Source organism: Equus przewalskii, chromosome 10, assembly GCF_037783145.1.
Source record: "Equus przewalskii isolate Varuska chromosome 10, EquPr2, whole genome shotgun sequence".
NCBI classification, from domain to species: domain Eukaryota; kingdom Metazoa; phylum Chordata; class Mammalia; order Perissodactyla; family Equidae; genus Equus; species Equus przewalskii.
The window spans coordinates 2,698,541-2,724,884 of NC_091840.1; the positions used below are offsets into that span (position 1 = coordinate 2,698,541).

General features: G+C 51.7%; 1 protein-coding gene and 1 long non-coding RNA gene across 12 annotated transcripts in view; one reads left to right on the top strand and one right to left on the bottom strand.

Moving 5' to 3' along the window:
• RNF213 (ring finger protein 213) overlaps window positions 1–26,344 on the bottom strand; it is a 115,336-nt gene that overhangs the window by 72,252 nt on the left and 16,740 nt on the right. For 7 of the 11 annotated variants that reach the window (XR_011522817.1, XM_070559724.1, XM_070559726.1 and 4 more), the window contains 13 exons: window positions 24,357–24,500; window positions 16,811–17,326; window positions 16,417–16,539; window positions 15,614–15,777; window positions 14,821–14,979; window positions 14,291–14,493; window positions 10,325–10,608; window positions 9,349–9,605; window positions 7,779–7,976; window positions 4,756–4,978; window positions 4,211–4,266; window positions 2,933–3,086; window positions 32–208 (listed from right to left, as the gene is read on the bottom strand). Coding sequence is in view for 10 of the 11 variants with exons in the window: in XM_070559724.1 (XP_070415825.1) it covers window positions 32–208; window positions 2,933–3,086; window positions 4,211–4,266; window positions 4,756–4,978; window positions 7,779–7,976; window positions 9,349–9,605; window positions 10,325–10,608; window positions 14,291–14,493; window positions 14,821–14,979; window positions 15,614–15,777; window positions 16,417–16,539; window positions 16,811–17,326; window positions 24,357–24,500 (2,658 nt within the window). In the remaining variant the exon portion in view is untranslated. The remainder of the gene's footprint in view (window positions 1–31; window positions 209–2,932; window positions 3,087–4,210; window positions 4,267–4,755; window positions 4,979–7,778; window positions 7,977–9,348; window positions 9,606–10,324; window positions 10,609–14,290; window positions 14,494–14,820; window positions 14,980–15,613; window positions 15,778–16,416; window positions 16,540–16,810; window positions 17,327–24,356; window positions 24,501–26,344) is intronic. The other 4 variants (XM_070559732.1, XM_070559731.1, XM_070559733.1 and 1 more) reach the window with 1 other exon arrangement.
• Window positions 180–6,826, top strand: LOC139073803 (uncharacterized). Its single transcript, XR_011522825.1, has 3 exons — window positions 180–317; window positions 948–1,123; window positions 5,801–6,826. It is a non-coding gene; the product is annotated as an uncharacterized lncRNA (long non-coding RNA).

Consider the following 26,344-nt stretch of genomic DNA (forward strand, 5'->3'; position numbering starts at 1 on the left):
TCGCAGGTTCCCTGCTCTCAGTGAGGCTTACCTTGATTTCCTCTGCATAAGCGAAACTGACAATGCCAGGGGAAAAACATGAGTACTGGAACATGTTCTTTTTAAAAATTCTCTGAAGCCAGTTTCTAGTAGCAGTGAGAGTGCTCTGGAAGACTGTTTCTACTGAATTCTTCTTTCCAGTTTCTTGTTCCTGCCCTTTTGCTGACTCCTGTGACGGCATGAGAAAGAGAGAGAGAGAGTGAGCGGAACCATCCTCACACCGTGGACTCAAAGGCGTGGGGCAGGACACTGCTTTCCCTTCCCCACGTTCATGCTCAGTAAGTAACGACATTTAAGTTACACAGACACGTTCAAACACAGTGGCCTTGCCAGAAGCCTACACTGTCAAATTCCCCAGAACTTTTCGGGTCCACCCTGAGTGGGTGATCTGGGGAAAGTCAGCAGAGAAGGAAGGGCATTGACCGGGCCCCGGGCAACAAGAGCTCCACCTTGCTGATGAGCAGGCTTCATGGGCTCTGATTGGAGGAAACGCCGGCACTTCCTCCAGATTGGATGAGAAAGGATGTACTCCAACGGCACAGAGCTTCCAGTAGCTCAGAGAACCCCAAACTGGCATGCAAACCCCTGCTTCTTAACAACATAAGCAGCCCGTCTGTTAGCCCAAAGGTGAACCCGTGCCCCCTCCCACGGAGGCTTCCTCTCCGTGAGCCTTCTCCCTTCATTCCCTTTCCCCAGTATCCCTTTTCCTGGGGTCAAGGGCTCTAGTGATGCCTGCCCCCGCCCCCCTTCCTCTCTCCCTCCTTCCTTCTTTCCTCACCAGAAGCCCATTTACCATGAAGCGGATACAGCCCAGGCACCAGGCCACCCGCTTATACAGAGGCCTCTCCCAATGCCCTGGGAGGGGCCCTCCCAGTTCTGAACGAGTGTGTGTTCTTTTTCTTCAACAGAGCCCCACAAATTACATGTGAGGACCCACAAAAACTGGCTCTGTTGGTGTCACTCCCTCCAAGCCTAGGGAGATGTGGTGGCAGAAGCCGCTCTTGCCGGAAGAAGCTGACGCTCAGTGGGAGAGACCAACAGGCCGCAGATGGACAGACAGGCAAGCACACGATCGCTACCCCGGGTGAGTGTCAAGGCGGAAAAGTACAAGGTGTCCTCAGGGTACACAAGGGGGCCGCGGGTGGGAGGGCGCTCAGCTCTGAAAGACGAGGAGAGCGCAGCATGGTCTGTGAGGGGTGGGCTGAGGGGCACGTGCGGCCAGAGCACAGTGCACAGGGCCACAGGGTGGCAACAGGTCTCAGATGAGAACTGGACATGGTGACTCTTGCTTAGACTCCCTGAATGGCACAACACTTCCTAGAACAATGGAGACCCTTCAGCATGGTGTGCATGCCCTCTGCGATCTGGCCATGCCTGGACCTCAGCTTCACCTCCCGCCACACTCCATCACCTGCAGGCCCTCCGGAACGGCGAGCTGCCCCCTCCTCCGTTCTGCACGGGCTCTTCTCTCGTGGCGTGGGAACGCCAGCCGTTAACCCACCGTGCTGCAGCCTGGCACTCACCAGCCGGTCCCCCTCTGAGTCCTAGTGGCCAAGGCTCTTCTCTTTCTCATCCTGGTGTCCCCTGACTGGACTCAGGGCTGGGCAGAGATGGGCTATGAAGGAACAACCCCTAGCCTGAAATCTGCTCTAGAACCTTCACCTTTGCCCCATTTTTCTCCATTTGGCGTCTTTCAATTCTATTAACCCTTTAGATCATCATCCAAGAAAAAGCTTTTTAAAAACTCATCATATACTTTTGTTTCACTTTAGTTTTGCAAAGCTTTTCAATTTTTGGCACAGGTAGAGTATTTTGACCACACTGTGGATGATACTAATCTGAGATCCCAACCAACATTGAAGATAGTTATTTCTGCAGGAAAATATACCCTAAATAACTGACAAATTTCTTTTATACAGTTTTTTTGGAAGTTGGCACCTGCCTATGATGGTTCAAATACCCACTTCAGGAGAGAGCAACCATCTGACCAATAATACTTATTTTAAAATCTGTCTGTGGCATTTTAAAGAAGAAAATCTAAAAGGAATACAGCTGAAACATATGCTTAATTATTTTCTATCACTAACATCACAGTTCTGACTGGTACTAAGGTAACAAGTAAATGATCAGTCTAACCATAAAATCTGGTATCCCCTTCAAATTGAAGCTCATAAACTCAAGTGGGTGAACACAACACAACGATGAGAAAGAATGAACTACGGACACATGCGGCGACACAGATGAATCTCAGAGACATAACGCTGAGTGAAGAAAGTGACACAAAAAGGATAAAGTTCAAAGACAGGTGGAACCAACGGCCGGCGGCAGAAATCTGAAGAGTGGTTTCCTCGGGGAGATGCAGGGAGGGAGACTGACGCAGCCCTGGATTCTCCTAAGGCTCGAGGCACAAGGTGCCACAAGGGTGCGCACCTCTGTGGAAAGGCACTGAGGTGTGGCCTTAGGGGGTGTGGGCTCTGCTACTGGATTTAAGTTACAGTGCCCAGCAAGAAAGCCCAAGTGGGAAAGACCCCGCAGGACATGCATTTTGGGGGTGCCTCGTCTGACATGGCGGCCACCTGCACTGCGGTATAGTTTCCCCAGCCATTTGATAATCTATATGTCAACTCCTGCACCGCTCCCCTCCTCCTTCCTTCCCCTCTCGAAGGTAAACCCTGTGAGGACAAGGGTGCAGACTCTCACTCACCGAAATTTCCTCGATGCACAGAACAGAACCCGGCATCGAGCAGTTACCCAACAATCATCTGATGATGGAGTCAGCCGCTCTGTGTCATTCCAGCAACGCTACAATTAGCCTGTCTCCTTTTTGAATTGAGGCCACTTGAAATTCCACACCTATCCTGGGTACGACATCCCAGGTATGTGTTCCACTTACCACTAGAGGTTTAAGTATAATAATTCTGCAAACAATCTCAGCAGATAAGGCAGGCATCTCATAAAACTTTTCGTCTTTTGTGATTCTGCAGATAGTTTCATGGAGTTTCAGGCACACAGTCAAGTAGGACTGTATCAAAGGCTCCTCAAGAATCCTACCCCGCAAAGAGTCAAGAGAAATTATCGAAGTCATTTAGGAGAAATGAGAACACAGTACCCAGCGTCCAGATGAGTTCTTTCCCTTTACAACACCTACAGGTGGGGTATTTATTTGATCCCATATAGGTTAACATCCAGAAAATGTCAACCGGCCTCAAACTTACGACAAAGATAAAAAGTAAACAAAGTCCTTTCGGTTTGCCTCCGTGGTCTGAACGGTTTTAACAAAAGCAAGTTAAACTATTCCCACGTGTATCCCCTTATTTGAAAAAATCTAGGGATTAAAGTACTGAAGGTTGAAATACTGTATAAATCTGAAAAAAGTTCAGAAAGATACAGGGAGAGAGCAAGAGAAAGAAATGCTAGAAGAACCCGTAGTGTGCCTGGAATCTCTTCCAGCTCCGTGTGGACCAGGTTTCGTGTTTACTGACCGGCACATGGCCACGGCTGAGTTAGTGAGTTGATCAGAGCGGGGCTTAGCAGGCAGCACGAGGAATGAATCGGGGGTTGAATCTGTCGTGCACAGTTAGGGGAGGGCCCTGAAGTCACAGGTGCCTGATGTGAGTGGACATCTGACACCCCGCCCCCATCCTGAACACCCCAAGGGGGCAGGTAGGGTGACACTGGGAGTGCCGCAGGAATCTCAGAACATACGTGTCCCCAAGGGTACATTTCTACTGTGCCGCACTCTGTATACCGTCCCTTCAGGGTGTCAGAGGTCACACAACTTTGCAGAAGCAAATGATTTAGGATAATTATGTAAAGCTACCCTTGATTTCTATTTTCAACTGGCCTGAGTTGCAAAAAACATAGAAAGACTGAATGTTAAAGGAATGCAGGACACAAGGATGGATATGTAATATGATGATCATTTAAAAGTGAATGAAAAAAATGCATAAGAAAAAAGACCAGATGGAAATAAAGCAAAATCTCGGCAGCTGCTTTCTATTATTTTCCCTTTTTTAAAAAAAATAGGATGATCACATTAATACCTTGGAAAAAAGTAGTGGGATATATATTGATTTATGACCCTGTGATTATGACAGTAAATATGGGACACGGTCAATCAACAGGGGAGTGACTACATGCAAGAGGGGGCCACACTTGCTTTTCTACTCACTTGTCCTGATAAATATCCAGGAGGTGCAACAGCATTTTAAACGTTTTCTCAACATCCTAGGGTGGTGACAAAAAGAAAAACAGAAAGGAAGATTTAATCATGATGCGACTGTCTTTGCGAAAACAGAACTGAAAAGCATCCAACATAAATAAGGCACAACCAATTCTTTCTTTTCCATAAACAAGTGCTCAACGACTTATCTTACATCTGCCACAGATAAAATTCAGGATATAAAATTATACCACTTTCTCCACCCCAAAAAATGGGAAAGGAAAGACAGCAAATGAAGTGTAGCAGCACTCACAATAACTTCTAAGCCTGCCTTGACAATCACAGAGAAGGAAAGGTTATCATTTATCGAAACAGAGGAAACTCAAGTAAATCAACCCTTTAGCCCTAAGAAACAGTGCCTCTCCCGGTTCTCCTGATCGAAGTGCTTCATCCTGTCATGCTCTCAGAAAAGAAGAGTTCACAAGCTCTGAATGCTTCGTTTTTGATCTGCTTTTGCTAAGCAAGGACCCAACAGCCTATTCCAGACGACAAACCTCCAGGTTTCTGTGGGAGATCTCGCTAAGTCCTCGAACCCGGTAGTAAGTGCCTACAAGACAGTCCAGGACACGAGGAGGAAAGCGACTCAGGTAGTCAGTGACGTCTTCCATATAGTGAACCAGGTCACTCAGAGGGAGCAAGCTGAACCAGGATCGGAACAGACACTCATCGACGTTCAGCAGATGCTGTCTCCTCTCCATGAGCTGAAGCAGCTCTTTCCTGTTGACGAGAAAATAGGAACAGAAAAAGGGCAGCAGTGACATCAGTAAAACAGACTAAGATAAGCAAAATTCTGTCAGAAGAGGTCTAGAAAGTTCAGATTTTTTTAAATAATTTAACTGCTAAGTAGAGAATCAAATGAAAAGTAAACAATAACATATTAAGAATTCACCAACAAGGATGAACCTTGAGGGCATTACGCTCAGTGAAATAATTCAGTCACAGAGGGACAAATACTGTGTGACTCCACTTATACGAGGTCCCTAGAGTGGTCAGACACATAGAGATAGAAAGTAGGATGGTGGGTCCCAAGGATGGGGGAAGCGGGGACGTGGAGCTGTTGTCACATGGGGACAGAGTTTCAGTTTTACAAGATGAAGAGTTCTGGACGGATGGTGGTGATGGCTGCACAATCATGTGAATGTGCCTAATGACAGCGAACTGTCCACCTAAAAATGACTAAAACGGTAAATTGTATGTCATGTATATTTTACCACGATAAAAGAATTCATTAAGAATTAAGCATTTTGGCAGCTTTATTGAGATATAATTGGCACATAACACTGTGTAAGTTTAAGGTGTCCCATGTGTTGATTCGATACTTACACTGCAAGATGACTATCATCAGAGGGCGCTCACACCTGCATCACATCACGTCAATATCATTTCTTTTTTGTGGTGAGAACATTTAAGACCTACTCTTTTTTTTTTTTTTTGAGGAAGATTAGCCCTGAGCTAACTACTGCCAGTCCTCATCTTTCTGCTGAGGAAGACTGGCCCTGAGCTAACATCCGTGTCCATCTTCCTCTACTTTATATGCAGGACGCCTGCCACAGCATGGCTTGCCAAGCGGTGCCATGTCCGCACCCGGGACCCGAACCAGCGAACCTCAGGCCGCAGAGAAGAGGAATGTGCGCACTTAACCACTGCGCCACCGGGCCGGCCCCAAGACCTACTCTTTTAGTAACTTTCGAACATATAATTCAGTATTAATAACTATAGCCACCATGCTCTACATTAGCTCCTCAGAACTTACTCATCTTTTAACTGGAAGTTTGTGCCTTCTGACCAACAGCTCCTCTTTTCCCCTCCCCCCAGCCCCTGGTAATTACCACTCTACTCTCTGTTTCTATGAGTTTCACTTTTTTAGATTCCACATATAAGTGAGATCAGATCATGGGTGTCTGTCTTTCTCCATCTGACTTATCTCCTTTAGCGTAATGCCCTCAAGGTCCACCCATGTTGATGAACATGGCAGGCTTCCCTCTTTCTCATGGCCGAGTAACATTCCATTGACAATCCACCACGTCTTCTTTATCCATTCATCCGCTGAAGGACACTTAGGTTGCTTCCACGTCTTGGCTACTGTGAAGAACGGTGCAACGAACATGGCAGCACAGATGTCTCTTCGAGATCGTGATTTCATTGCTTGGGATACCTACCCAGAGGTGGGATTGCTGGCTCATATGGTAGCTTTCTTTTTAACTTTTTAAGGAAACTTCACACTGTTTTCCATAGTGGGTACAATAATTAAAGAATTAAGCATTTTGATGAGTGAATCAGTGAGTGCCCTGGATCGAACAGTCCAGGTGAGCCCAGGGAAGACCTTGAAGTTATGCTGACTCTGTAACATTGGATTGGAAGATAAACAAAGCAGGTGCCACAGAAGCGACAGAGGCTACGAAGAACATACTGACAAAGTTTACGAATGCACTCGAGGCCACCTTTGCCTGAAACGCAGAATCTTTAGGGCCAAGGCTAGCGTGCGCCATTGTCCAGTGTCAACAGCCAAATTTCCTCCAGACAGTCTGTACACCCCAAGGGCATTTAAAATATATATAATTATACAAATAATCTTAATTTGGCTTTAATTTCAAAAGGTTTTGATAACAGTGAAGAAGCAATAACTTAATTTAGCTTACCATCTGAATCCCTAAAAACCCACAGGCTAGATCCTACTGGACTGGGGGGCGGGGTGGGGGCAGACGGGACTGGAAAGAGTTTCTTGGACAAAAGACGAAGTAAGTGGCGGACGTTATCTGTGCTTGGGGATGGGTGGTAGTATTCACCTTTTTGTATTTAATTCGTATTTATTTTTTACTTCATTTTGACTGAATTTTTGTGCTTAAATTTGATTTACCATTTTTCTTTTATGGATTGTGTTTTCCGTGTTTTCTCTAAGAAAGCTTTGCTCACCTCAAGACTGGTGTGTCATGCCCTCAAGATTTGCACGTACAATGTGCAAAGCCTTCCACCTGACGTTCTAGTTCCAGGCATTTATCTCAAGGAAATAATTGGACAGGGGAATGACAAGGATGCTCGCCAAAGCACGCTTACAAAGCGAAAGTGCAGAAACAATCCACATGCCTGTAATTGGCTAAATAAAGACAAATTATAATGACTAAGTAGTTATTATAATAACAATGTAGGTGTATATTTACTGACAAGAAGCTGTTCACAAAATGCAGTGAAGTGAAAAAAGCAGGTTGGAAAACAATAAATAACCTATCATGAGTTGCTGTTTTTCAAGCACATACAGCACCCGCAAACCTACATTTGGACAAAACCCTGGACACAGGCACGCCTGAGTGTTAACAACAATGATTATCTCTGGGATTGCAGGCCATTTTGTGTTCTTTCTATTTCTTCTATGTTTAAAATTTCTTAAAGACATAATTTGAAAAGAAGTGACCTATTACTTCTGTCCCCAGAAGCAGGAATGCGTCCTCCGTGACAGTCCACACGGAGGCACAGCTATTACTCCAAGATTCCCATATGGAAGTGCGGCTCCGTAACTTACCGATCTGGTCTTTTTTCCCGAAACTCTGAGAAGGAAATTCCCTCGAGGGCCGCCCAGGTGTCCTCGGGCTGAATGGTGGCGTCCTTTCCTCGAGGCGCCAGCTCCATGCAGTGGTGCAGCACAGGCAGCGTGCACACCCAGAGGCTGAGGTCTCTGCTCACGCACCTTCGGCACAGGTTTACCAAGTGCGTTCGCCAGCTGGAAACGGAACAGAGATCCCACAGTGAGCCGAGGTCGGCCAGCGTCAGACTCACTCTCTGCTCTGACATCCCTTTTGAGTGACTAGACATGAGAAATGTGGTCGAGTGGGAGATGGGGGCACCCTCGATACCCCCACCCCCAAAGCATGAGGCACTGACTAGTCCTCACTAGAGCCCCGCAGTAAACTGCCTAGGAAGATGTTTGCACCCTCTTTGTCAGCTGAGGACACCGAGCTTCCGGGAGGCTCAGTAACTTACGCAGAGTCCCCCGTGCCAGAGCCGGGAGTGAGCCCAGGCCACCTGGCAACAGTAAATTGAAACAGAAAGCAAACTTTCCAATGTAAGGGCAGAGCCTATAAGCAATATGTGGCACCCTCCCTACTATCACAAAGTATCGATGCTTTAAATACTTTGAAACATTTGTACGAACTTTGTGCATTTACCACCATTCCAACTCTCTTTAAAAAGGTACAGTGTTTAGCTAGGTGTTTGAAATTTGTAAAACCAAGAGGCAGACGTCCTAATAAGACCCGTGTCAAGGAAGGCTACCTAATATTATCCTCCAGTTCAGCGCAGACAGCTGCAGAAAATGCTGCAGAAAGACCCCGGGATGCTCAGGGGCGCTGAGTGGGTGCCCCTCACACAGGAACACGTGAGCGCCCTCAGGACACGCCATCGCCTTCACACCACCAACGCTCCCTGGCCCAGCACAGTGACACCCGTGTCTCCTGAATTGAACCCCGAGTCAGCAAAGGCCGCGGGGAGAGCACCCACGTGGCTTCCGCAGATGCCCTGGAGTGGGACGCCGACAGTCAGTCATCATCCCATAATCCCCCAAAATACACACACGTGGGGAGAGTCGGATAGACCATGAAGCTTCTCAAAAGCAGGGTAGTCAATAGACTATTTAATAAAATTTAAAATAATGTATATGCTAGGAAAAAGGCTGGAGGGATAACATGGAAATGACAGCAGTTGAGTGGTATAGTTATGGGTAGTTTTTATTTCTTATATGTTTTCATCCATTCTATGACAAGCACTGATTTTTTTTTTTTTTTAAGGATTGGCACCTGGGCTGCCAATCTTTTTTTTTTTCTGCTTTATCTCCCCAAACCGCCCCCGTACACAGTTCTATATGTTAGTTGCACGTCCTTCTCGTTGTGGGATGTGGGACGCCGCCTCAACGTGGCCTGACGAGCGGTGCCATGTCCACGCCCAGGATCCGAACCCTGGGCCGCCGCAGCGGAGCGTGCGAACTTAACCACTGGGCCACGGAGCCGGCCCCGACAAGCGCTTATTTTTATGATCAGATAAAATCATTAGAAATAGCTATAAAATCTTTTCTCACACACACACACACACACAGATACCTCTGAGACGTTCCAAAGATGTAGTTTAGGTCGTTGCGAAGGGCATCTGGTGAATTGGCATTGGAGCAAAGGAGGTTACACAGCGAGGCCAGGTCATCTTCCAATAAGGGCAGGTTAAATTTTTCCACAGAGAAAAGGACAATTAGGCCCATTCTCAAGTTATTCCTCACTGGGCAGTCTTTAGGCAGAGGGGCCTCTCTGCTTTCCAGAAATGGTGCCATTCGTCTTTTCAAATCCTCCCACAGGTCTCTCTGCACCTGATCCCAGGAGAGAAGGAGGACACGAGAACCATGGAGTTGAATCCATCAGAAGCGTTAAGTGCTGCCCCATGTCTGGCTGCCCTTAGTTCCATGTCAGCTGGGCAGGGAGCCAATGCCCCAAGGGGCAGGCAGAGTTCTGTGGAGGGGTCATCCCACCATCCCACCACCCACTAAACCCCGGGCATCCCCCTCTCCCCGGGCCTGGCTGCCCTGGGTCTTTGGGAGCTGCCGCCAATGGTGCAGTCCAGAAACTTGGCATGGTGGAGGAGCTCTCAGGTGGAGACCTTTGAAGCTTACAGGAGTTCAACTGTCATCTCAGAAGTGGCCTCAGGTCTGTCTCAAAAGCACCAGAGTCACACCACAATGAGGGTGGAGATGCAATGAAGGATGGTTCCACCCCTCCGGCCCAGAGGCCAGTTCAAGAGGTGGGGCCAGTGATGGCAGTGGGGCCAGGTGAGGAGGTGGGACCAGTGGTGGGGGTGAGGCCAGGTGAGGAGGTGGGACCAGTGAGAGGAGTATGAAGCAAATGGAGAGGACAGAGAATCCCCCAGAGGCGGTGCCAGGAGCAAAGGGAGGGAAAGATCTACCTGCCCCCATCTGCACCCTGGCCCACTGAGTGTAGGGTGCAGGCTCATTGGCCACTAGGAGGTGGAGTGATGCTGACTGCCCAGAAGGTAGAGAAGGGAGCTGCTGGTGACACCCCTGAAACCTAATACCTCCTTCTCTGTGTACTGCAGAGTGGTCCACGGCTGTGCCCGTCCTTCATAGATCATGGGCACATGAACCACAGAATAAAACTGCTGAAACTGGTTGAAAAAGTTCTTTAAATTGATGGCATTCCAGGTCTGGAGGATGCTGAAGATGCTGTCCAGCATGACTCTGGCAGCGATCTTCTTCCCTCTCACCAAGTCTTTGCGTGTACCATCTGTGAAGTGGTCCCGGAGTTTCTGAAGACTCCCAGGGGGCTTCATACAAATTATATCATCGTACTGATGCCAGTCTAAGGGTGAAAGAAAGGACAATACTGTACTCAGGACCATCAAAACCCACTAGATCGGGACGCTCAACCCTGGAAGGCTGATGTTGCCTGGCAGAAACACAGAAGGAATGAGCCATGAGCCAAAGGAAGGGAAGCAAGAAAGGAAAACCACAGGTGCGTGGTGAACAGAAGGCCACCAGCACTCACTCCACACAAATGCCCGTCCGTGGAGACACACCTCGGGGCCTGGCCCCCATGGAGAGCATGGCTGTCTTTAGGACGGGTCTCCTAGACATCCCACAATGGTCAGAGTGAGACCCAACTTCACATGGGTTCGGCCAGCCTGAAATATTTGGAACATGTCTTTGTAAATGATCACACGGCCGTGTATCACTTGCCAGCAACCGAGCAGCGTGTTGGTGAGGTACTCAGTGCAAGCACCCGTTTCCTCCATACTAGGAGCCATGACACCCACTCCATGACGGACAGAGCAGGTCACGCTACAGACAAGACAGAGCTCCCGTGACCATCTCTTCGGACAAGACTAGATCGGCATGAACTCTCATCTGATAAGGGAGTGATGTCAAGCTTGGGCCAACACAGGGCAAGGGCTGAATCCCTGCCTGCTCTGACTAGTCACCGACAGTACACACGCAGACCTAGAAAACCCGATAGACTCAACTGTAAAATAATGAGAAGACAAAGATGTCACTAAGACGCCAGAGGCAACGGGGATGCATAGAAAGAGCCGGGACACCAGAAAGTGGAAGTCCCCAAGCGCGCCTCCTGTTCCTTGTCGCGGGCATGTTGCACATCCTGTTGTCTACTCGAAGCCCCACTCACCCGACTCTGCCCCATCCCTGCCTGGCGACAGCTTGGAATTTCTGTTTAGATCTCAACTCGGGCATCATTTCCTGTGGAAGGTTTTCCTGCTCTCTGTGTCCTGCCTACTGTGGCCTGGGACAGGGCCGTGTTGTGCATGTGGAGGGAGCATCAACCGGGCTCCTGGGCAGGGGATACCCTCAACACCAGGAAGGCAGGCCAGGGAGGGCCATTAAAGATCTGGGTTCCTCAGAATCTCCTAGAAGAATAGAAATGAAATGTTTAAGTTCCAAACCACTAGAGAAAAGAGAGAAAGAAAATCCAAAAGTCAGAAAAAGCACAAAAAAGAAAGAGTAAACAGAGAAGACACAGTAAGATGGCCAAGCTGGTGCTCACATCCAAATGCACCCATTGAAGATGATCGGATTGAATGACAAACATGCGATAAAACAAACCAACAAAAGTCCCACGAAACAGAGATGTGGCGGCGAGGGATGAACCCGAGAGAAAACAGCAGAGTCAGGAGGAAAGCAGAGAGGGAGAAGGGTGGGCGGGGAAGGCACACAAGAGCAGAGCACACGCAGCAGAATCCATTTCAGGTGGAACACAGCACGAGGCAGAAAGCATTCAGAGGGACAGAGCACTGGCTATTGCTGGTTCTGCACCCAGCATGCATTTCTGCTGTCTCTGCCCACCCTGAGTCATGGGGCTGGAGCCCGGGACCCCCTTTCTGCGGCCTTGCCACTGTGGCTCATGTTCTGCCAACGAGATGGGCTGACAGGAGGCTCAGAAGGACGAAGCAGGGGGGAGCCATCCCTCTCTCTCTCTCTCTGTTTTTGGGAATAACGAAATCTACGTTTATTTAATTTAACATAGAAAAACACTACCCCACCAAGTGGAGCGAAGCACAAATTTCTCAATCAACAAAATTCCAGCACCTCCTAGACACTCCTCCCAAGTCACCTGCAGTGATGTCAGTGGCCCAGCACCGCCCCACGTGGGCTCAGGCAGTCACCTCCGAGACACCTAGAAAGCCAGCGAAGGCCTTCCCCGGCCTTCCCAACAGCCCGTCTGTCGGTTACCATGACTCAGCTCCTTCCCACTTAAGACAGCTGATCCGGTCCCACTGACCCAGGGCCGGCGCCAAAGTTCTCCAAGTCAACCTCCCCACCGAGCGTCTGACCCGACAGCCCAAACCGAGAGGGAGCAACTCAAAGGGCCCACGGGCCTTCACCGCAAGAAGGGAAATGGACTGAAAACGCCTAAAAGCTCTAACACCCATTTTTTTTAAAATGCTTGCAAAATCTAATTATCGGAAAATACTATTTGGAACTATATCATGATTAAGGAAGCATCTGAAGATAAAGTTGCTTGGCAATTTTCAGTTAGTCTCCAATGAAAAACTCCGTTTAAGAGACCTGGAAATGATTTTGGATTTGTGGTTAAAACGTGTGCCTCTCCATGTGGTTCGACAGCTTAAGCACCATGCCTGAGCCAGAGAGAACCCGAGGCAGGGCTTCCTACACGAGAGGAAGCTGGAACAGCCGCCCCAAACCATGCCCGCCAGTCTGACAAGTCTAGACTGGCACAAACTCTCATCTGACGAGGGAGTCACCTCAAGCTTGGACACAGCCCTTTTAGATCACCCGACAAGCACAGGGCACAACCAGAAAAGGGTCCCAGAACTCTGTCCTTTGGCCGGCCCATAGGAACAGAGCATCTTGAAGGGGAGAGAGTCAACACTTGATACATTTAAGAAGAGAGCATGACTCCAGTTTCTTCTCTCTCTCTTCAGGCCGCCCAAAATAACCAAGCCCCTGCCATCACTGACCTCAAAGCCATCAGCCCAGCTGAGGTCCCAGCCACAGCCAGCAGCAGCTGCAAAGACAACTTCAGGGGACTCCAAACCCCAGCCATCAAGTCACCCCCAGCTTTAAGCTTTCTGAGCTGAGGCCCCAGACACACAGAGCAGAAATAAGCCATCCCTGCCAGGCTCTGTCCAAACGCCTGACCCACAGAGACCAGGGGGATGAGAAAATTATTGTTTTATGCAAAAATAAATAAAGCGCATGGTCTTAGTGACAGACTAGAACACATCGCTCAGAAGCTGACAGATCAATCTTTTTAAAAAAAGATTTTAATATTAAATTGGCTTTATCTAATAAATATAACTTTTGAGTCCCCCAAATAGATTATCTACTCTTTCTGAGCACACGTGGAATATTTATGACAGACCAGGTATTAGCCCACAAAGAAGATCTGAGCAAGTTCCTAAAAGCAGAATCCATACAGACTCTCTATATAGAACACACACCCCCCAGACGCACCCCACACACACCAGACGCACTCACACACGACGCCAACACACCACACGCACACACATGACACAAACACACACACTGCATGCACTGAGTGAAACATAGAGCAAAGAAAAAAAGAAAGAAAAGGTAGAGAAAAATAGATACAGGCAAGAGAAAGAAAAATAGAAATCAGAGAAGAAGGTGTGGAGGACGGAAGAGTGGCACGAGCAGGAGGGCTCACTCACGGTGCGTGGAAATCTCCCGGGAAGCGTCCTGGCAGCCCCGTCAACCCGGCTCTCACCCTGAACCTGCTCACCATCGCAGGGCTGCCTCTGCGGCCCAGCCCTGCCTGCCCAGCCACTTCATCCCCTCTCCTTTCCCTTTATTAAAAAGCCTTTTCCTTACGTCCTCTTGTAAGGGTGCAGTTGCGCTAAACTGATGAGAAACAGGCTCCCAAACTCAGGTTTATTAAACGTAGGGCCGGGCTGGGGGCAGGGCCAACGCCCAGCACTGAGGACCCACAGAGGCCCAGGCCAGCTCTGCTCTCCAGAGGCACGACCAACGCCCCACCTATGGCTCACCTCCGGAGCACAGGAGCGAGGATTTGACACACAGACAGCGGTTGACATGCTCGCCTCCCTTCTGCTGCTGTTTGTAGATGAATTCATACTCAACAGGCCCCTTGTCATGTGCAACGACATACTTGTAAGGAATCGGTTTGTCCAGGTGCTGCCTGGAAAGGACAGCTCTGCCTTCAATGAGGGACCCATCGTCACCTAAATCCCTGTGAACAAACAGGACACCAGTTGGTTATCCGAAAATCCTCTCTTGGAAATTTTAGCTCTTCTCAAACACAGCATGGAGCACAGACCCAAAGCTATACATCGATACTGACCAAGAGGATGCTTCTAGGATGAGGCATGTTTTCCAGACAGAGCCAACAGAAATATGACAAAGAAGGACATTATAAGAAATATTTGTTTGAAATATTCATGGTCCAAAAGTCTAAGGATGTCATCAACTTGATAAAAATTATTTCAGCATGTTTCAAAGACTAGAAGTTCTGGACATTTCGCTGAGGGACTGCTCACAAGCCCTCGGACATACTCACTTGGTGTAGCACATCTCACATACATCACGACTCCATTTGGGATTCCCAAATTCTTCTCCTCCCCTGATGAATACTCTGTCGTGGTTGGGGTTGAACTTGAAATGTTTAGAAATGATTGCATGGAAGTACACGGTGACTCCTTCCTCGGGACTCAGCGGGCTAGAAGAAAGCCACAGGAGGAAATGCGCATTAGATGTAGATCAGATCTGCCTCCTTCGTGCATGCGCACACGTGCACACTCACAGGCACATGTGGACACACATAGATACACGGAGGCACACGCACAGGCACACGTGTGCACACACCATCCTTGTTTCTTGACTGTGCGTTGACACACACCCCAGCACAGTGCAACAGAATCCACACTTGGGCCAGACTACCCGCCAGGTGGGTCCCCTCCCTCTGCAATGGAGGAAGGTGGGCTCAGGGTGGGGGACAACCTCAGGCCAGCTCCAAAGAACTGAGGGCAGTGGCGGGAGGGGCTGGTTAGCACTCTGGGACATGACAGCCTCTCTCCTGAGTTCCGGAAGGCCCGCGTTGCCTCCAGGACCCCAGGGACTATGTGACAGAGCATTGAAACCAAACAAGGAATTGGGACAGGTGCCCCCTCCTGCCTACCTCCTTTTTCCCCCAAAGCTCAACTCCCCAAAAGAGTCAACGAGAAGGGCAGCCCGGGAAGCCCCTCTGGGGCTGCGCGGCCCTTGGCTGCCCCAGCAGAGGGGTGGGGCGGGGGCCATGCCTGTGCTCCTAGGCAGGTTACCTCCTCAGCGGCCCGTGTGGGGTCATCCCCTACCTTTCCTTAACTTCATGTGCGCCAGCTTTCGGATTTCTCTGCTCCTCATTTTTCACAGCAGCTGCATAATTTCTTTCTGGTTTCTTCGGGGCCTCTGGCTTGGCTTTTTCTGTTTCACTCACTTTCTTTCCAGTAACACCTGTCTTGTCCTTGGTTTCAGCTTCCTGGAACGAGGAACCAAACCCCAACCTTTAAGACCAGCCTCCACGTTTGCCCCCAGCAGCTCATGCTTCTCACAGCAGCCAGAGTGGTCTCGTCCCTTCCCTGCTCAGAGCCTTCCAGTGCCTCCTGGTCCACCCACCACAGCCTCCACGGGCCCCTCTCTCCAACCTCGTCAACAGCCTCTCCTCCCTTCATTCTCTCTGCGGGGCACCAGCCTCCTGGCTGTTCCCTGAACTCGCAGACCACACTCTACCTCAGAGCCTTTGCACGTGCCATTTTTGGTTGGGACACATCCCCAGATATCTACATGGCTTGCCCCTCACTCTTTCAGGTCTCCACTCCAACACCACGCCCTTGGGGAGGCCTTGCCTGGCCGTGTTCCCTCGGCACCCAATCTAGCACCTCATCTTACTTTCTCCACGGCACTCCTCACAGCCTGACCTTGCTTTCTGTCTCTCTCCCCTCTAGAATGTGAGCCCCATGCAGGCAGGAGCTGGGTCTCCTTCAGCTGCACCCCTACCACCTAACAGAGTCACTGAATAATTAAATGAAAGACGAGCTGTGGAAGGAATGGGGCCGAAGGAGCAGACCGTGGGACAGAGCAGGGACAAGGAGGCCTCCTGGAGACCTAGATGCTGTACCTGGCGGTTTTCTAGAGAAGCAGATGTGCTTGCTGGTGGCCGTTTTGTTTTCTGGGTCTCATTTTTAACTTCTTTCCCAGCCTCTTTCCCTGGACTAGCTGGCTTGGCTGCAGCATCAACCGCCTGGAAGAAATAATGACACCAAAACATCAGGGCCAAGGTGACAAAATGGACAGTGAGACTTGGACTCAATGGCGTAAAGGTCGGCATCTGCCACCAGCCCAGGGACAGGGGTCACAGCTTGGGTGCAGGGGCAGCCCCTCCAAAGCCCCCTCTGGGGAGCAAGCCGCAGTAGAGGCCCTTCCCAGACAGGAAGGTGATATCAGAACCACATGCACAGCAAGGCAGCAAGGGCGTGGCGGGCCAACCCCAGCCATCACTCCCGACTTCTCACCCCAGAGGTGGGGGCCGCAGCCTGCTGCCCAGCGGGCTGAGGCTCCTGGGCAGTGTATTCCTTCCCAGGACGTCCTTCACCAGCAGAGGTAGTTGGGCCGGCCCCCTCCTGGGGGAGGCCTCCGTCCTTGGAGGGGTCGGGGGTGTGGTGACCCTTCCCTTCCGGGAGGGCACCTCCCTGTGTCTGCTGGTCCTGGGGCGCCAGGCTGCCCGGAGACTCTCCTCCCGCAGCTGTTTCTGCTCCTCCTGCGGCCTGGCCCTGAAGAGAGCTGCCACCAACCTCAGCGGGCGCAGCGGGCTCTCTGTGGCCACCGCCCTCTGGGGGCGTCATGCCCGCACCAGGAGGCTGGCTCGGCTGGCTGGTCGGCCCGTTCCGCTGAGCTCCATGCTGGGGCGGGGCTGTGTCCTGGGGCCCAGGGTCCCCCAGAGAAGTCAGACTGCAGGGGACCAAGGAGCCCGGATCCGCGGGAGTGGCAGTCTTCTGATTCTTCTTCCTCTTCCGATTCTTTCTTTTGCTCTAAACAGAAAAAGAGGCACTCATTTTATTTCTTAGGTTTCCTCTACTCTCGCCAATGTTTTCCTCCAGCTGCCTTTCAATTCCTCAAGTATGTCAAACTTAGCTCGACCAAACCACCTTGCCTCTGTTAAGTCTGCCATTTCCGCATGTTGGAAAGAATGAAATTGAGACCCACAATGAACGGGGCGGTGGACGGAGCTGAGGGACAAGTGGCCACGCGCTGTTCAGCCAAATCACAGCTGAGACTCTCCCGCGGAATTCCTGCTGACGGACATCCCTCTGTGCCGAGCAGTTTCAAATGTTAGAAAGCACATATGGGCCTCTGTGTATCACACACCTACATCGTACTCAGTACGTACACAAACCTTGAAACAGAGAAAAGGAGGAGACTGAAAAGTGAACAGAAGGCTGAAGAGTCCTTCCTGCACCCACGCAGGCGCGCTGGGCCCCCGCCTGGATGCCACTGCTCAGAGGCAAAAGTCCCCAACCTCGGACTCAGAAACAGAGCATGAGACACAGACGTGGCGGGACCCTCGAGGGCTCCACGGGGGCCCCCGCCTCACTTGGGGATACTGCTCTGGAGTGTGTTGATCAGCTCAGTAAGGGCAGTGTTCTGCAAACCCCTGACACCCGGCGTGGACCCGGGACTCGCTACCCGCCCCCTGCCGGGGTTGAGTCGCCTGGGAGAGGGAGATGAAAGAACTTGGGGTTTGCCTGCACGGGGGCTGGGGTGGCCTGGTTCGGAGTCAGCTCCTGGATTTTCTCCAAGAATCCTGATCCAACCTCCTACAGCTCTGCCTGCAATGACCAGCACGACACCCAGGTGCCCTACCCTGCCGCTCAGGCACCCCTGGGGGCCATCTCCTGGACTGTCTGATAATTAACACCCACTAACATCACGGTAGAAAGAAAGAGGTTAACAAAGGTCATTTCTGGCTGTAACTCCTCCGACTTCCAGGGGCACACAGATCTCTAAAGACCTTGCTAACATGCTGATGGCGACTCAGCGCAGCGGGGGACCCGAGATTTGGCATCTCTGAGGAGCTCCCAGTGCAGTGGGGCTGCCCCGTGCCGGCCCGCCCTGCGACAGCAGGACCAGTCGAGCTCCCCACTGGAGGTCCCCGCTGGAAGCCTTACCCTACACACCCCAACTCTGATCTGACTGGTCTGTGGGCCTCAGCACCAGCATCGCCACTTGCTTTCCTGATGGTTCTTGATGTGGATTAAGGCTGCCCCAGCTAGAGAAGCCCAAGGTGACCTGGCCTACATGCCAAACTATATGACCTGGTGGATTTTTTTTATGGTATGAATTAGGGCTGCCCCAGGGAGAGAAGCCCAGGGCATCCTCATCTACATGCCGTGATCTATATGACCAGATTCGTATCTAAAGTTATATGACCGCACAATAACCAGACCCCATCTGCACTGAAATCATTTAATGACTTTTTACATCATCTTTTTTTTTCAGTAAAAATAAGTCACGTACCCATGCCTTATAAATTTAGCCCTAACCCTCAACTCAGGGCAGCAGCAGGAGCTCTGACTGCCCATGGGTCCTGTCCCCATGCTTCTCCACACTATTCTATAAATAAAAGAGCACCACTGCCAGACCTTGAGAGTCCAAGAAATCTTTCTTTCGACTCCTTGGCTCACCGACCCCGCATCAGTTCTAACGTGCAGCCTTGGTTGAGAACCGCCGGTGGGACCAGCAGAAGGCTGCGTGAATGGACACGTGGCCTGCCGTTCTTTGCAGAATCTCCTCTTTAGTGCGAGGCTGGCTTCAATCAAGTCATTTGGGTTCAAAGCTGACTTACCGGGGGACTGGAACTCTGCACAAGAAACAAGCGAGCAAGACGTGTTCCTCCTCCAGGAAGCTAGTGGTTTGGTGGGGAAGACAGGCTGAAAACGGACGGTTTCAGTGTGTGGGAAGTGCCGACCAGAAAGATGCTTGAGGGCACTGGGCACTCAGAGGCAGCCCCTAGCCTGGAAGGCTTCCCCGAGCAGACAGTACAGGCCGAGTCTGAAACACATTAAGCCTGAGGAGGCAGCTTGTCGATCCTCAAAGACTCCCTGATCCCCTGCTGCCTGAAGTGGCTGGAGGGGCGCTGCCTCCTGCGGCTGCCTCGCTCACCCACAACGAAGGCTTGACCGTGGCCGGGAGACCCCTGCATGACTTGACCCCTGTTCACTGCCTGCCAGCCTCATCCCTGGCCTCCAGTACTAAGCCTGTTCTGTATTTTATGATGATTTGACATTTTGGGAGCCATGCTAATCCTGGAGGGACTGCCCTTCCCAGGGATAGCTAATTCCTAGAGACAGCAAATGAGTCCCCTGGGGGCACACCTTTCATATGCAAACCGACCGGCCCACACCCCAACCACCTCCTTTATCTAACCCTCTCAGGCCCAGCCACTATTTCCCCTTGCCCCATCGCCCCAGGGCCAGGCGTAGGACAACCAGACCGTCCTACTGACAGTCTACCCACGGAGTCCAGCGAGTTTACTCAAACCAGCCAATCCGAAACTCGCTCAAAGTTGCCTACCTGCCCCTACACCACAGGCTCTGGGCCACCCCCTCCCCTCACTCCTTGTACCTGATGACCACCCTGGTCCTCCCCGGTGTGGCCCTGCGTGGTGTGGCCCCTCCTCTTGGGAACCGCAATAAAACTTCTTTCAGTGGCACTGACCCCTTGTGCCGTCACTCAGTCACCTCTATAAATTAAATCCCCCATACAATGCTCTTTGCTGTCGTCTCCTGCCTCAATTCCCTCTTTCCCCAGACGCCTCCTTCCTTCAGTCCCCTGTCCCATGCCCCTCAGCAGAGGTCCCGGAGCCCCCGTGCAGGAAAGCTCCCCGGCCCTCCGCCCTGCTTTCCTGCAGCGCCCGTGCCCGACACACGTGGCGGCTCGTTCCTCCCTCCAGGATGGAGTCTCTGCGTCCGCTTTGTTCGCCGCTGCATCCACTGTCCAGAACAATCCCTGGCCCACTGTAGCGCCCAAACGTTTTTGTTTCATTCAGTCAGTTCCTCAGAAAGCCCCACGTGCGGCTCCATGCAAGCTCTGGCTGCTTCCCGGCCTCGCCAGCAGGCTTCCCAGCCCCGCATGACCCTCGGGCCCCCACGGGCCCCCCTCCCCTCGGCCCCGGGCCGGGTCTGCACTCAGCTCCCATGACCAGCTTTGACTCTTCTAACCTGCAATTTGTCTTTCTCCTCTTTATCTGTTTTCTCCCTCTCTTATTCCTATTTTATTGTGCTTTTCATAAGCTGCTTTAAGACCTTTTAGAATAAGATTTAGATTTTGCACAGGCGACTTATAGCTCCTTCAACACACAGTTATGGGGACTGTGCGCGCACCAGGTGCCCTTCACACTTCCAGGTCAGGGCTGGGGCACCAGGCAGCCCCAAGACTGCTGGCACGGCGGTCAAGCAAGGCTCAGGCTAAAACCATGACTGCTTCCTTGACAAAAATGAAGTATGTGTGTATATATATATGTAAGTTATACACATATACTCCTAATTATATATATAATACATATATATTATCCTAGTTGATGAGGGGAAGGCAGGCGGGCCCAGTCCACTCACCAGCTGCTGGGGAGCCCTGAAGAGTCACCTGCCACGGAGTGTGGGGGTGACGGGTGGGGACACCGCAGCAGACACCCCAGGGACGAGCACCGACTGGTCGGATGGAAGCCAGCGGAGCCGCCTGACAGGGGCCAGAGTGTTGCAGGCTGACAAGTGGGCTGGCCAGCCCTGCCCGAGCCGCCCGCCCCGCCCCCGCCCCCTGTAAGAAATGCTGCACTGATTCCGGATGAATAGACCAGCTGAAGACAGGTAGCTTTTCCACCCGGCACCTGATCAAGCACCTCCTTCTGGCAGAGGGGCGCCGCCAGAGCCCCTGGCACCTGATCAAGCCCCTCCTTCTGGCAGAGGGGCGCCGCCGCAGCCCGTCGCCACAGCCCGTCTCTGCAGAAGCCCTTCCCCTGTCTCCTGGCCCTCGGCGGGGCGTGGGCCTGAGTAACCTCTCTGCACTTCAGTTCCCTCTTTTGCAGAAGTGGGATGACAAACACAGGCAGGGTGTGGGGTGACCCTTCTACAGACACAAAGTGCGGCTTTGAAGAAGCAACAAGAGAAGAGCCCGGGACGGGAACCGGAAAGATGGGGTTGACCCGCAGACTCACCCCTAACTCGTGGAGTGATTAGCACAAGTGCTGGCCTCTCCATTGTAAGCTGGCCAACTGCTCCGTCTCCCCCAACTCCAGGAAATGGTCCCCTCAAACCCTGACCTCAGCTGTGTGGTGCAAGCAGGAGTAACTCTTCTCCAGCTCCAGGGTCAGCCTGTCACCCTGGCCACAGTGACTGCTTCAGGGAAGGGCATGTGATTTCAGGAGAGCTTCCCCTGGGAAGGAGATGCTTCCTCTTTGGGTGTAGGACCCACCAAAGAAGGTGTTCTCTTATCCCTCAAAGGATGTAGTGGGAAGTGGATAACTGTGGACATCATGACATGACATGTTGTGAAAGAGCCCAGAGTGTTGGAGACAGCCGTTGAGAGGCTGAGGAGGAAACCGACATCAGCAAGGCAGCGCAAAGACAGAGAGAAACACCCAGACTTGAGGAATTTTCACCTAGGTGCCTTGATCAATCCTCACCTGCAGCTAGTCCCACCTCAGAATTTCTCACATTGTGAGTGACACATTCCCTTTATTGTATTAATTAGTCTGAGCTGGGTTTTCAGTTATTTGCAACCAGAAGACTTTTAATGGTTAAAATAATCAAATGTCAAATTAGGTTATCTCCATCTTACAGAAGCTCAAAATAAGCCAAGGTAACCAATGTTCTAACAGCTTTTTTTCTAGAACTTCTAGGGTGTTGTTTTACATTAAAATATTATCAACCCGGTACCCATTTTAGTGTCAGTCTGAGCTGGGAATCTACTTTTTTCCAGAGCCCATGGTTCAAACATCTCTTATTTGACACATCAGCTTTTACCCTCTGATTTATTATGCTACGTTTATCACGTGCTGAATTGTCACCTATGCTCACGTCTGTGTCTGGATGTTCTACACCGATCCTCCTTGATGCACTTCCATTAGAACACGAAGGGGAGCACAATATGCCACGCCAAAATGTGCCACTTTGGCATACTATGTTAAATTAAAGTCACTTGAGGGGCTGGCCCGGTGGCGCAGTGGTTAAGTTCACACATTCCACCTTGGTGGCCCGGGGTTCGCCGGTTCAGATCCCGGGTGCGGACATGGCACTGCTTGGCACGCCATGCTGTGGTAGGCGTCCCACACATAAAGTAGAGGAGGATAGGCACGGATGTTAGCTCAGGGCCAGTCTTCCTCAGCAAAAAAGAGGAGGATTGGCAGCAGATGTTAGCTCAGGGCTAATCTTCCTCAAAAAAAAAAAAGTCACTTGAGAAACAGCTGGTGTAAGAAGGACATTGCCCCCCTAAAGCAGGAAATAAATCTCCATTGGGAAGGCATCCGTATCACCAGAAATGGGAATTCAAGGCCAAGAAGGCTGGGTAAACAAAACTTGTTACTTCCTCACTAATTTACTCCCCAAGTCCACAATTCTTTGCCTTGTCAATCCTTCACAAATTTGTTTCTTTGTCTACAAAGTCTAAAAGCTTCCTGCTTTGGTCACTTCCTGGAGCATCATATCTTTGGGCTCCCAGACATATGAAATTAAATTTATCTTTGTCCTGTTCATCTGTCTCATGCCAATTTAATGATTAGACCAGTCAGAGAGCCTAGAAGGAAAGAAGGGCAGTTTTCTTCCCCTACAAACGGTGCGTGGCTGCATGTCTAGAGCTTAAGATACATTTGGACGTCAAATCTCCCATTTATTTTTCCTTTTTTCTACATTCTTTCTAGGAATTCTCACCAATTTATACTGGACTTTAGAATCTTTTGTCAACTTCCAAAACAAACCCAAAACCAAACTCGTGGGAGCTATACTACTTTTACACATTAATTGGTTAATTTAATGTATAAACCTGAGACAAGAACTGATAGCTTTAAGATATTAAACCTCCTATTTTACCTCTCAGGGAAAAAGGATTTGGGGGGTTGGTCTCCTGTTTTTGTTGCTATCATGGATGGCTCACTGTCCTTCTGCCGGGGCCATTCCAGCCCCTGTGTGGATGTCGGCTGTATTCACCAAGTGCTTCAGGAGCCAAACGTCAACAGATCAAGTTCACGCCCAGGAGGCCAGACTACGCCTCCCACCCCACCCGCCGGCCGGCTCCCTCCTGGTGCCCGGGCCCTGCACGAGGTAGCCGCTCAATAAATCTGTTAGGTGGATCAGTGGCTCTCTTACTCAGGAAAAGCCACCGCTCTTTATCAAAAGCAACAGTTAAAACCAACTCCACAAACATCACTCTTCAAAGTCTGAAACCTCGTTGCTTCTCCTCATAAGCAAAAAATACTTTCATTACATCTATTAGCTAATCTCGTTTTTGATATTATTAGAGAAGGCTGCAATACTCCTCAGTGCTAAAGAAAACGAAGAAGTCAGGATATGAACTTCCACAAACCAGAGACTGAAGTCAGCGGGCTCCCACTACCCCGCTGCGGTTCTGAACCCGGGCCCACAACCGCAGGCGCCGGCACGGGCCGTGGCCAGGCATCTTCTCTGAGCCCCAGCACAGGCTCGGCCTGGACCTCCAGCAGCCTGGTCCTCCGCCCTCAGGGAGACCGGCGCCCTCCTGCTTTCTTCCATGAGGAGAATCCTGTACGGCTTGTGGAGGGTTCGAGGTAAATTTCCCACATTCCAAAGGAGATAGTCGCACAAGCAATAACACGATGGACGGAAGCATGGGGGTGGGGGCACACACGGTCAAACTGAAACTGCACGTGAGCAGAACGTCCTCAGAGTCCCAGGAGCCAAAACCCAGAGGCACGGCTATTGCACAGACCAGCGCCCCCCCACCAGCCTTCCTCAGCAGTCGGGGTTGGGGTGGGGGGCTCCATTCCCATGTGGGGCATGGCAGGAGGCATCCAGTCCCACGGTGTTTGCAAACTACCTGCTCGAGGTCTGGAGAGAACACGTCAGTGACCTCAAACAGGGATGCATCCGCCTTTCTTCTTTTGTTGGGCGTGTAACTAGCAGCCTCCGGCTCATCGGATGTGCAGTCGGCCAAATCTACCAGAACGTCTGACGCAACTCCCTGTTAAAACAGGACCCCCTTCAGACAAGGCAGGGGGCCCACAGGCACTGCTCCAGCAGGACCCTCAGGGACACCTGACTCCGGCCCAGACAGACGCGCCAGCTCCCCAGCCCCCAGCGGGCCAGGGCCAGCAGGCAGAGGATCTCCTGTGCAGGAAATCCAAGAAAGGGCTCCTGTGGGTGGGTGGGCAGGCGGGCAGAGCAAATCCATAGATGAGGACTGCCCCACGCCACAGCTGGTGCCCTCAAGGGCGGGCACACCTGACCTCCAGGTGGAAGCAAGCCCGGGTCCCGGGTCCTGAGGGCCTCCATCCCAATGCCTGGGCTGGCGCTTCCCACACAGACGAGCTGCAGAGACATTCCTGTGACGAGCAGGCAGCTGGCACCAAAGGCGAAGCCAAGCCAGGCCTCCAGGGCCTCTGGGGAACCGGGAGCAGTGCAGGACAGCAGCCAACCACCCGTGGATGGCACACCCCAAGGAGCACAGAGCCGGCACTGGCCAGGGGCACCCATCTCTTCCTCCCACCAGCCTTCTCCTTTTCCTGAGGAAGACAGTGAGGCCCAGAGGTGGCCCAGGCCACCAAGCGGACCAGGACAGGACAGGGCAGTCAGGATAGGGCCAAGGCCAAGCTCCTGCGCTCAGCTGTTGCGGATGAAGACAGAAGCCTGTGAGGCCTCCAGCTCCAGGTCTGGCTTCAGCCTCACCTGAGCAAGCCCAGGGCATGGGGGATACCTGGGTCGCCCAGATGGGGGGCCTCGTGGCTGGCACTGCCGTCAGGGAGGGGGACAAGGGGAAAAGCCCAGAGCATCTGGACCAAGAAAAAGGGAAGGAGAAGTTCTGCAAGGGGACTTGGACCGGGGTGGGCGACAAGTGAGAGCACACGGGGTCCCCAGGCTCAAGGCCTCGCCCAGAGCAGCGCCAGGACCCCAGGCCGGCAGCAGGAGGCTGAGGAAGGGAAGCGACCCAGGAGGGAACCACAGGGTCAGTCGGGGCCTTTAACCCAACTCACCCCGGCCCAGTCCAGTGCTCCTCTTCCCAGCCGGGGGCAGCCGCCCAGGAAGAACACATCCAGGAGCCCTCAGGAGGCAGCAAGACCAGCAAAGGCACCCAGTTAGTTGGCACTAGAGGGCCACCAAAGCAAAGGCCAGGCGGAGACGGTCACGCCAGGCGACAGACTGGCAGGAGCTCCCCACTGTCCCCATCAACCACAACACCCCTTGCACTCACTGAGACTGCGGGACAAAGGACCCCCCGACTCAGTGGCTGGGGATGAGGCCAGCCCAGCGGCCCGTGTCCCAGCGCTGGGCCATCCCCTTGGTTCCCTGGCACATCGTCCCAGCACCGTTAGAACACCACGGCCACACCCGCAGGCCCGTGCTCAACCACAACACACCACTTTCTGACCATACAGATCACGCAGGGTCACCACAGGGACTGGGAACAATCACCAAGGCCACCATGCCAACGCCAGAGACAACCCCCCCAGCCTTCGCGCCTGCCCTTCATCCCGCCTCCCTTCCCTGCACTTAGGCTTTTTTTAAATCCCCTCCTCTGACGATACTCCATAGTTTCCTTATGTCAAGGTGAAGATCACGTAACAAACTCAGCCATTTTAAGGTGCACGATTCAGGGGCATTGAGGGCATTCACAATGCTCTGCCACTGTCACTTCCACCCAGTTGCAGACCTCTCCATCACCCCAGAAGGAAAGCCCACACCCACCCAGCAGTCCTGGGGGAGCTCTGGGCCTCCGTGTGGCTTTCTCTAGATTCCCCGTTATACCTGGAGCTCTCTCAAAATCCTCTTCCAGAAAGGCCTGCTCTCCTGGCCCCCCCCCCACCCCGC